The sequence below is a fragment of the Solanum dulcamara genome, chromosome 4 (genome assembly GCF_947179165.1).
Source record: "Solanum dulcamara chromosome 4, daSolDulc1.2, whole genome shotgun sequence".
In the NCBI taxonomy this organism is placed as follows: Eukaryota; Viridiplantae; Streptophyta; class Magnoliopsida; order Solanales; family Solanaceae; genus Solanum; species Solanum dulcamara.
In genome coordinates, this window is record NC_077240.1 from 3,429,865 (window position 1) to 3,442,063 (window position 12,199).

At 29.8% G+C, this 12,199-nt stretch overlaps 1 protein-coding gene across 1 annotated transcript; it reads left to right on the top strand.

The window, feature by feature from the left end:
- Positions 1–2,958: 2,958 nt before the first annotated feature.
- LOC129885535 (probable carboxylesterase 13) lies at positions 2,959–4,335 on the top strand. Its single transcript, XM_055959836.1, has one exon. It carries the CDS (start codon positions 3,120–3,122, stop codon positions 4,032–4,034), a length of 915 nt encoding a protein of 304 aa, XP_055815811.1. The 5' UTR covers positions 2,959–3,119; the 3' UTR covers positions 4,035–4,335.
- Positions 4,336–12,199: the final 7,864 nt, after the last annotated feature.

A 12,199-nucleotide genomic window follows, 5' to 3' on the forward strand; every position in this document is an offset into this window, starting at 1 on the left:
GCTCCATTCATCTTAATTTAAGTGTCTTCGCTTAATTAGACATAAAAAATTTAAAAAATAATAATTAAATTTTATGATCTTAAATTAAAAATATTTATAAACCATAATCATTTAAAACTTGTGATATTAAATATTTATATATGGAATCTTAAAATTAAAAAGAAAATTCCTAAACATGAAAAGATTTTTTAAATAGACTAGAGATAAAATAAAACACTTAAATTAAGATGGATAGAGTTAGGGGTGGACATTCAACATTCATTTCGAAATTTTCAAATTTCGAATTTAATAATTTTATAATCGAATGATATTATCGAATCAAATTGAGAATTTTGATAATTTGGTATATGGTTATTCGATATCTTTGAATTTGTACTTATGAAACTATTGATATGTAATGTGCTCCTCATTAAATAAATAATTTAATATTCAAAAAATATCAAATATCAAATAAGTAGTACTAATATCTTGTACTAAATTCAAACTCGCATACTATAATTCTAAAATCGCAAATATAATATCAAATATTCAAATACCAAATTATCAAAATTTTCAATTTGATTAGATAATATAATTTATTTTTATATATATTATGTCCAGCCTAGATGGAGCAATATTTAACTGATCGAATTTCTGAGAGTATTGGGATGCGTATTCCGCTTGACCCATGCTTCAGTGCTGACTAATATGTCTGTGAGTTTATTTTTATGGGTGTGTTGTATTAATAAATTTAATTTCTTTAAAAGAATATAATAGTAATAACTATTTCAACGTAAGTTTGTGTTCGATTAATTCAAATATTTTTGTAAGAAAATAGTTTTTAGTTAATCTTTTTTAAAAAAATATTTTTAAAAGTTAAATTACAAAAAAGAACAAGTATTAATGTACTTTTACTATTAAAATTATTTTTATAGAAAGAAATTATTTTAAATATCTTTTATAAAAAATTAATTAAAATTTTACTTTTACTAAATTAAATTGTACATATTCAAAGATCAATATTATATATAGATAAATAAATAAATTAACTAAATATTGATATAATATTAACTTGATGATTAAAATTTAATTAAAAATATTAAACAAATAAATTTAAAAATCATTCCGCAAATTAAATTACAACATTTGAAAAAAATCACCACAAAAAATAATAAAAGTAATTCATACATCACAAAAAACTTCAATGATTTTATCCCAAATTTTATAATACAACATAATAGTAGAATATTTATCTTGTATTTCTGAAGGTATAAAATAAAATAAAAAAGTTTATTATATAAAAATAAAAAATAAAATTCTTAAATGAAACTTAACAAAACTTATGAAATATGCTAATTAATTAATAAGGGATGTATTGGTAAATATGAGCATATGAAAGAGATATTTTGGTCATTTCATCTACTTTCATTTAAAAGCTTTTTTACTAATTGTCAAACGCCTTAAATTTTATATAAAAGTGTTTTTTCTTCAAAATAAGTGTTTTTGCCTCCCAACTAATGTCAAACAGGCTCTAAATAATTTTAGCAGTTACTCCCTCCGTCTCATATTAGATAAACATTTTCTATTTTATACGATGATTAAAAAATCATTAATAAAATTTATTATTTTTACTATTTTGTCCTTTGTTTATATCAATGCAATATACATATAGTATAGAAATAGCTAGTATTGAGAATTGTTCACATTCAAAATGTCATATTAATTGTAGGGGTAAAATGCGAAAAAGTTAATTAATTCTATTTTAATTTAATAAGTGATCAAGTAACATGTGACGGAAGAAATACCTTCTTTTTTTTTCCTTTTCTCCTCTTGTCTTTTTTTACTTAACTTCTAGAAGATTTAATTATATTTGCGCAAGTTAGGTTAACCATTTTTCAAATAATCATAAGTCATGGTTTGAATGAAGACCAAGAGGAAAATTTTCTACTATTTTGAAAATTTAAATAATCTGTTCAAATAGAACAGAAAAGTATTCAACGATATTCTATGCAATTTTCTAGCCAGTAAATTAGGGGAGTTAATTTTGAACCCAAACTTATTTGCATTTCCATAGTCAGTATATTAGGGGAATTAAATTTAGTTTCTTTGTTTCCTTTTTTAATCCAATGCAGGTATTAAAAAAAAATTATTTCAATTTAGGTGGTGAAATTTGAATTTTGAAAGTTAAATAATAATTATTTTTTATTATTATTTTTTGAAAAAATATATTAAAACACTACATAAATTATATATATGCTATTTCTTTCATATTTAAACTATTAAATATTCTCAGTATTCCCTAAAATATTAAGTACCATTCGGCATGTAAAGTATATGTTATTTTTCGCATATTTATTTATATTATTACTCTTTCTTTCTTGTTCTTTGCTCTTTTCTCTCTTATTTTCTTGATTTCTTTTGTCTTCTTCTTAAAAGCCCATCAATTTTTATTTGAGATATTATTTTATATCGAATCCAACATAAGATAATTTATGCAAAAATTTGCTTTACGGGGACAAAACACTCAAAAAACCGAATGAAGTTTTATTTCATCTTTTTATTAGAGACTTACAGTAATAGTAAAATATTTATCTATTAAATTATATACCATAGCACATCTTAATTTAACTAATCGAATATTCACTTAAAAAAATTATATAAGCAGTGAATAATTCAGTAATTATTAATTCATATATTACAATAATTACACCAAAATAAAAAAATAAAAATTGGCATATCAAAGTTAAAACACAAGTATTGTTATAGTAGGATAATTGTGATCTATCTATTTGTAATCAGATATTTTATATTTGAGCCTTGAAATGAAACAATCTGTAATCCACGAATTCAAATTAATCGGAGTTCAATATGAATAGGAATATATTAAACACGATAGAAAAAACTAATAGGAGATAGACTAGCATATGTTAAAACGTTCTTGGTATTTCTTAGGTAGAAAGAAACGGTTGACGGTTCACCCACCATAGAAATTTCCTTTTTCGCCGCCCCCACACTGTCCGAACCGGCCCCGGTCCATTCCAAGCTATTTATAGCTGTTTCCCACCATTAATGGCTTTTCATCACTCTTTATTTTTTCTCACTTCACAATTCACATTTCTGTTGTGCATTACTCAATTCTCATGGCTCCCAATACAAAGGAAGTAGCAGTTGATATGACCCCCTTTTTCGTCCTCCACAAAGATGGCAGCATCAACAGACTCCGTCCAGCAGATGATGCTCCACTTTGTGACGATCCACAAGCTCCTGTCCGATCCAAGGATGTCGTAATTCAGCCGGAAACAGGGGTTTCCGTACGTATATTTCTTCCTAAAATCACCGACCCGAAACAGAAAATCCCCGTCGTGATTTACATTCACGGCGGGGCGTTCTGTATGGGATCAGCTCGTTCCTCCGCATTCCACCATTTTATTAGCTCGTTAGTCGAAAAGGCGAATTTTATTGCTGTTTCTGTCGATTACAGACTTGCCCCGGAAAACCCTTTTGCCACTACCTACGATGATTCGTGGGGAGCATTTCAATGGGTAATTTCACATGCTAATGGAAAAGGGTCAGATTCATGGCTAAACAATCATGCTGATTTTACTAAATTGTTCGTTGGTGGAGAAAGTGCTGGAGCAAACATTGCTAATGACCTTGTCGTTAGAGCAGGGGTAACTAATCTCGATTCGAAAATCAAAATTTTGGGTCTTTATTTGGTTCATCCATATTTTGGGATTGAAAATGATCCGCTGTACAAGGCTTTGAATCCGACAATTACTGGAGGATGCTTCGAAGATCCGAGGGTAAATCCTTTGATAGATCCAAGGTTGAAATCAATGGCGTGTAAGAAGGTTCTGTTTTTCTTAGCGGAGAAGGATTCTCTGAAAAAAGGAGCGATGAATTATTACGAGGGGTTGAAGAAGAGTGAATGGAATGGAGAAATTGAGATAATGGAGACGAAAGACGAAGGCCATTGTTTTCATTTCTTTAATCCTAAATCGGAGAAAGCTGCTGCTCTTGTGAATAAACTAGTTGATTTCTTGAAGCAAGAGTAATAAGTTTGTTTTAAGGTCTTTTTTTTTTTTTTTTTGCAAGAATTCTGGTACTTTTCTTATATTTAATTTACATGTTGATTTTGTGGTTTTTGGTATTTGAATTTTGAGCTTTAGCAATAGATTTATGACCAATAATCCTAAAAGTAGTTATCTTGAAAAAGCTTTGCTTATGCTTATGTGATTATAAGTGTAACAGCAAGGAGAGCTATATCAGACGTTGTCGTTATATAAAAATATCTATGTGATGTAGAATTGCTATTTGTTTTAATTGAATGGTTGAATATAAATGTGTCTTGCTTCAGAATATAAATGTCTTTATTTATATGAGTAATTAAACTTGGTCATGTGGTTAACCTAACAACGCTCATTTCCTTTTTTTTCTTCTTCTTGTGGTTCCAAATTTGAGCTTTAGCAATAGATCTAAAACCCAGAATCATCCTATGTATGGTACATAGTTACTGAACTGTTGCTTCCTTCCTATATTTAGGAACGGAATACAGTGGCGGAGCTGTCTTTGTCCAAGAGTATTTATCATTCTTTTATTGAAAAAATATCTTGTATAGATAGGTCAAACAGAATTTATGTATGTTGAATTTTCTTATCAATCTTTTTTGTATGTTTTTTTAATAAATAGTCTGGCTTGCCATGAATAGTACCATAAGGTGGAAAAGGACGGGAGGATCATGCATGACCCATGAGACGCCACCATAGCAAAAAAATCAGGTAGAGAATTAAATGTCACATAAATTTCTAGTCACGTTGCATTGTCACACTGGTTGAAATGTTGTTCCAAGTTACGTAGGTAATTTCTTTACCGACCTTTGTACTCCTAATTCCTATATATCCAAGTTTATGTATGGTTACATTACCCCCAGACCCCACGTTGTGGTATTTCATTGGGTTGTTGTTATTGTATGTATGGTTACATTACGAAAACTAAATAAATTTCTCAATATCTTTGGTAAGTTGCATGACTTAAAAGTTTGTTAGAAGAATAAAATTTATTTCCTCGAGGCGTCTTCCTTCCCATGTTAACAAATATTTGTCATGCTAAGAAAATAATCAGCAAATTTATTTGCTTTCCTTCAAATATATATAATAGTGACTTTATTTACTTTCAATAAATACAATGTTTAATATTGGTCCTAAGAGGATGATAATACCGTATGTCTTTCTTTTTTCTATAAGCTTGGCAATGGATATCCTGGTCTCACGACTAATTATTACTTCACCTATAAAATCACTCAACTAATTCAAACGATATTTTCAACAGATATTGCTAACGTGAAAAAAAATAATTAAGCTAATTGTTTAAGAAATAAAACAGTTCCAAATTTAAATATGTTTAGTGGCTTACTTTATAACAAGGTTCTGAATTTTGTTCCCTTTCCGTATATTGCTTGAAATTAATCGCAGACAAAATTAAAATGGGATAAAAACAAGCTCTAATTCTGTATAGCCATAAGACCAAAAGAAATCTCTAAAATCACAATATTATAGGAGTTTTCACAACTGACAATCTTGAAATATTTTAAACGAAGTTCTTTTGGAAGAGAACAAATTAATAAACATAGAATACTTATTCTTCAAAAGTATTCCTCAAGAAAAATTCTCCATATATTTTTCTTTTTTACCAAAAGAGCATTTTCGAAGATCTGTCCAAATAAAGTTGCTATGTATCATCTATGCATTTCACTGGCACTCACGATAAGCTTTTTATCTTTTAAAAAAATTAATTTAATTTTTTTGACATTACTTGAATTGATTAAGTGACTTTGTAGGTGAAATAAGCATAGTTGAGTCACTTTGTAGTTGAAATAAAAATAATTGAATGACTTTTCTATTACAAAACAAAGTTGAGTGACTGTTCTGTAACAAAACAAAATTGAGCGACTTTTTGAGATAAACTTTTATATTACAAAACAAAGTTGAGTGAGTACTTTATGAGATAAAAATTGTTAGTTAAGTGATGTGTGAGAAATTAACTCCGAAGATCCTGATTATTTGCCACTATCCGAATAATATATTGATTTATAATCTGATTAATCAGCTAAAATTTATTATCTCAAAAAGTGCTTTTTTTGTTTTAATTTTTTTTTAACATGGGAGAAATCAACTCGAACTTTTGATTCGGGCGATTCTAAGTTCTGCTAGAATTCATAAATTGTTATAAAATAAATTAACTTAGCAAATTAATAAGAAAGAGAGAGATTTTGCTGAATTCTATGTTGTTGTTGTATAACTGCAGTGGTTATTTATAGCCACTGCAAATGAAAGAAGTATACAAGTTGGGTGGGGATGGGGTGACAAAATTTGGTGGAGGAAAAAGGAGAAAGAAAATGAGGAGAAAAGAAAGAAAAAGTAAAAAGGAAAATGGACATCCACTTTCATAAACTCTCCCTTAGATGTCCACGTGTAATGTGGCTCATTAAAAACTTTACAAGAAATAATATATATAGTTATCCTCAACACCCATAGATCTTATGCCTCATTGAAACCTTACTGGAAAAAATACAGTAAAAAACCCTAATGAGGAAAAAAAGAGTACACACATATGGTAATACGCCTTGAGTGCTGCCTCATTAAAAGCCTTACCAGGAAAATCCAGTGGACAAAACCTTGGTTAAGAAAAAAAGAGTACAACGCGTATTTTACTCTCCTTGATCAAAACTTCTATTAATATTTTGGAGATGGCGCATTCCAAACGTATACCTTAGCTTCTTAAAAGTTGATATTGGTAATGCATTTGTGAATAAATCTGCAAGATTATCAGTCGAATGAACTTGTTGTACATCAATATCACCATTCTTCTAGAGATCATGTGTGAAGAATAACTTTGATGAAATATGTTTCGTTTTGTCTCCTTTTATGAAGCTACTTTTCAATTGAGCAATGCACGCGACATTGTCTTTGAATATAATTGTGGGTACTTTAGGCAACATCTTTCTTTAATGAACTTTGTCATCAATCTCAACCACACATATTCTCTACTTATTTCATGAATTGCTATTATTTCAGCATGATTTGGAGAAGTAGCAACGATAGATTGCTTTGTAGATCGTCATGATATAGCAGTTCCTTCGTGTGTAAATATATAGCTTATCTGAAATCAAGCTTTATATGGATCTGATAAATAATCTACATATGCATAACCAATAAGGTCTGCACAACCTTTGTTACTATAAAACAAACTCATATTAATGGTACCCTTTAGGTATCGCAAAATATGTTTGATATCATTTCAATGTCTTCGCGTTGGGGATGAACTATACCTTGCCAGTAAATTAACAGAAAATGTTATATCAGGTCTGATTGCGTTATCAAGATACATAAATGCACCAATAGCACTGAGATATGTTACTTCATGACCAAGAAGTTCTACATTCTCTTCTGGAGGTCGAAATGGATCTTAGTACAGTTTCATGCAATTTTAATCCTTCTGAAAATTTTATGTAAAGTTCATTATCAAGTGAACCATAGAGATAAGCTGTAACTACATTCATTAGATGTATTTTAAGATTTTTATGTACAACTAGACCGATAAGATATCGAAAAGTTATTCCATCCATAACAGGTGAATATATTTCTTCATAGTTGACCCCGTATCTTTGAGACAATTCTTGTGCAACAAGGCGTGTTTTGTATTTTACAATTTAATTTTTCTCATTTCATTTTCGCACAAAAATCCATTTATAGCCAACTGTTTTACACCTTCAGAGATTTGGACTATAGGTCCAAAAACATCATGTTTAGCAAGGGAGTCTAATTCTCATTGAATTGTCTTTTGTCATTCTGTCCAATCACATTTACGTCGGCATTCTTTGATGGATTTAGGCTCAAGACTTTCACCATCTTGCATGAGGTTAAGTGCAATATTATATGCAAAAACATTATCAATCGTAATTTTCGATCGATTTAAATTTATCTCAACACCGATAAAACTTATTGAAAGTTCTTCATTCACTTGAATCTCGGGTTCTCTAATTTCTTCAAAAATATCAGGATACTCAAATCTTGACCTTCTTCGGGAAGTTCTTTTGTAGTATCATATTTATTATTTCTTACTCTTCTCTTTCTAGGATTTTTATCCTTTGAACCCAATGGTCTACCACGCTTCAGGCGTGTTTGGAATTCAGAAGTTATGACACTAGTAGATGGTCCTTTTGGGACATTAATTCGGATAGCACATTCACTGCATGGATATGTCACTTTGTTAACCGTTTCAAATCAGTAAATCCATTTGACATTTGATTTGCTATTTTCTGTAAGTGGATGATCTTTTGGACCTCATGCTCACATATGCGGTTACGTGGATCAAAATGAGATAGTGATAAAACTTTCACACAATTTTTCTTTCAGATCTTTTTTCTCTCCCCTAAATTGTGGAAAAGTTATTTTATCAAACCAACAATCTGCAAATCGAGTAGTAAATAAGTTTACTGTCAACTATTCAAGGTAGCGAATTATTGAGGGTGATTCAAACCCAACATATATAGCCAACCTTCGTTGATGGCTCATCTTTATACGGTGTGGTAGTGTTACAGGCACGTATACCGCATAATCAAAAATTCGAAGATGGGCTATATTTGACTAATAACTAAGTAATAATTGTGACGGAGAGTATTTATTATAATTTATTGGTCTGAGATGTACAAGTGCGGCTGTATGTAGGATAGCATGACCCAAACAGTAATCTGCAATTGTGTTTTCATTAGTACAGGTCTTGCTATCAATTGTAAGCACTTAATAAATGACTCTGCAAGGCCATTTTGAGTATGAACATGAGCAACATGATGTTCAATTTTTAACCCAATTGATAAGCAATAATCATCAAAAGCTTGGGATGTAAATTCTCCAGCATTATCAAGGTAAATAGCCTTAATTGGATAATCTGAAAATTTTGCTCTTAATCTGATTATTTGTGCTAACAACTTCGCAAACATTAGGTTACGAGATGATAAGAGGTACAATGAGACCATCTTGATGATGCATCTATTAGGACCATAAAATATCTAAACAATCCACTAGGTGGATGAATAAGTCCACATATATTTCCATGTATACGCTCTAAAAAGTCAGGAGATTCGATACCAACCTTCAGGGTTGATGGTCTAGCAATTAATTTGCCTTGATAACAAGCAGCATATGAAAATTCATCATTCGTAAGAATCTTCGAGTTTTTTAACGGATGTCTAGTTGAATTTTCAAGAATTCGTCTCATCATTACTGATTAAGGATGACTTATTCGATTATGCCATAGCACAAATGTATTTAGATCAGTAAACTTTTGATTTACGATTAAATGTCCTTTAATCGCATTAATTTTTGCATCATATAGGTCAAACGACAAAGTTGGTAATATTTCTAAAATATATTTTTCTGGCCTGAGACACTCTTGGTTATACCAAGATATTCAGTATTCATTTCATATAGTGTCTCAACATGATATCTATTTTTGCGTATATCTTTAAAACTTAACAAGTTTCTTGGGATTTAGAAGAGAATAGTGCATCTTCTATAATATTTTTTGTCCCATTAGGCAGAAATATAGTAGCTCTTCCGAAAACTTCAATAATTTTTAAATTATCAGAAATTTTAGTAATATTTGTTTTTATTCTAAGCAAGTAAGAAAAATATTTCTCGTCTTTAAAAATGGTATGACCGTATGAGTCGTTCCACTATCAATTACACAAATATCCTCGTGATTGATCATTGATCCAAATAAAATTTGAGGCATATCCATATTTTTCTTCAAAAAGAAATAAAGTAAATATTATAATTAAAACATTGCTCATTATATAAATTTTATTTATTCACATGAATCAGAAACATATAAACATATTATTTAGTACAGACAAATAAAAAGAAAATGATTTAAATATTATTAAACTTATCAATATTCATATTTTCATCTCAAAAATTAAAGAAATCAGCTACATTTAAATGTATAGGCTCAATATTATCTTCAGAAATAAAGTTTGTCTTTGGATTATTTTCTTTCCCTCTTCAAGGATGTCTGATATAGCTGAATCAGACGTTTTGATGATCGACAGGTCCATGACCAGTGTCCCATACATCCACATCTATGACATATACTTTTTGAATTTTTCTTTGGTATAACTTCTGGCTTTTCACTCTTTTTTTATATTGTTGATTATTTTTCGGTGCCATCCGAGCATCATGATTATAATTTCTTCTTCGATCAGAGCATGACCACGACTCGGACCATGACCTCTTTCTCGTTGGTTATAGTTTGGCTGATTCACTTTAGGAAATGACAAAGAACCAACGGAACAACTATCATAATTTTTCATTAACAGTTCATTGTGGAGTTCATCAATAAGAAGGTAAGAAGGTAATTCCAAATATTTTTTAAATCTCTTTTCGTGATATTGCTGCTGTAGGAGCATTCGCGGGTGGAAATATAGAGTATGTTTTTTCAAGTTTGTCTTGCTTAGTGATTTCTTCTTTGCATAAATTTAACTAGGCTATAATTTTAAACAAAGTAAAATTATATTCAATTATATTTTTGAAATTTATTAATCTCAGATTGAGCCTGTGGAAGGATGACCAACTTCAGGTGGTCATATCTTTTTTTTAGATTCTTCTACAGTTTAAGGAGGTCTTTTAATGTGAGTTACTGTAATTTTACCCTCGTCAAGATGGTGACAGAGAAATATCATGGCTTTGGCACGGTCTTGACTAGATGTCGTATTGTCATCTTTGATGGTGTCTACCAGACTCATCGATTCTAGGTGTATTTCGGCATCTAATGGCCAGATGAGTAGCATTTTTCAGATATATCAAAAGCAACAAATTCAAGTTTAGAGATATTAGACATTTTAAGAAAATAAAATTCTTAACCTCTTGTTACCTTCTTAAAATAGCTCAAAGTGGTGGAGGCTCGTGCTGATAACGTGTTATAAAATAAATTAACTTGGCAAATCAATAAAAAAGAGAGATAATAAGAGAAAGAGAGAGAGTTTGCAGAATTCTATGTTGTTATTGTATAACTGCAGATAGCCACTGCGAATGAAAGAAGTATATAAGTTGGTTTGGAGGGTGACAAAATTTGGCGGAGGAAAAAGAAGAAAAAAAATGAGGAGAAAAGAAAGAAAAAGTTAAAGGGGAAAAGGACATCCACTTTCGCATAATAAATAAAATTTAAAGTCACTAAAAGATGATTAACAGTGAATGATATATTGTTGAGGCTGGTTTAAATACTAATTTAGTTGGGGATTAAGTGAGAGATTAGAGTTCATTTTAAAACAATTATAAAAGGGTCTTGATTTGCAATTTACGCAATCAGCAAAAATATATATCTTTCATTAAATACTTAAATGCAAGACACTCTAATATATGATGTATATCATCTAGGGAGAATATAATTGTCTAACGAAGAAACAAACAAAATTAAGACATTATTATATGACGCGTAAGATAGAATAGTCTACGAGAGAAGAAAAAAAGAACACTAATGTCTTGTCCATACTAATAATTTTGTCCGTGAGGACCTTGAGATTTAGATATTTTTTTTCTTATCTTTGAATTGCGGTAAGAAAAACGTCAAAAATTTCATTATCTTTGAATTGCCGTAAGGACCACTGCATTTATTTACAAAAACGTCATGATATATTTAATATCATAAGTCTTAAAATCATTTATAACAAATAATTATTTAGAAATAATCATTTTTAAAAGAAAAAACTCTATATTCAATAAAAATATATCTCTATGTATAAAATTAAATGGAAGATCGTACTCATACTTACTACGCCAATTCCGTATGACATGTATAATAACATTAACATGTTTAAAATATTTTTATAAGTGTAATTTAAAAAGAATAATACATACACAATCTTATTCCTAACAATCTGCCACGCTTTAGTGGCGCCCTACACAAACTGTTGGTTATCTAACGAACGAGAATTATCGTGGAGTAGTAAATACTTTTCATCTTAATCAGAGATTGTGATTGTAAGTTGTTTTTTTTTAGTATAGAATCGTCTTTGTTAGAGAATGTTTTACTCTCGATATAGAACTTTACTATGTGAATTCAAATCTAATCGCACTGCAATACAAGTATCAAACACTGGGTGAAAATAAAAAAAATGTTGGTCCTCGCTCTCATTTGGGTCACAAACAAGTTCTATAAAATCTAC

What these genes read in the sequence shown, in the direction of transcription:
- LOC129885535 (XM_055959836.1), top strand. Translation starts at nt 3,120, where the DNA reads ATGGCTCCCAATACAAAGGAAGTAGCAGTTGATATGACCCCCTTTTTC.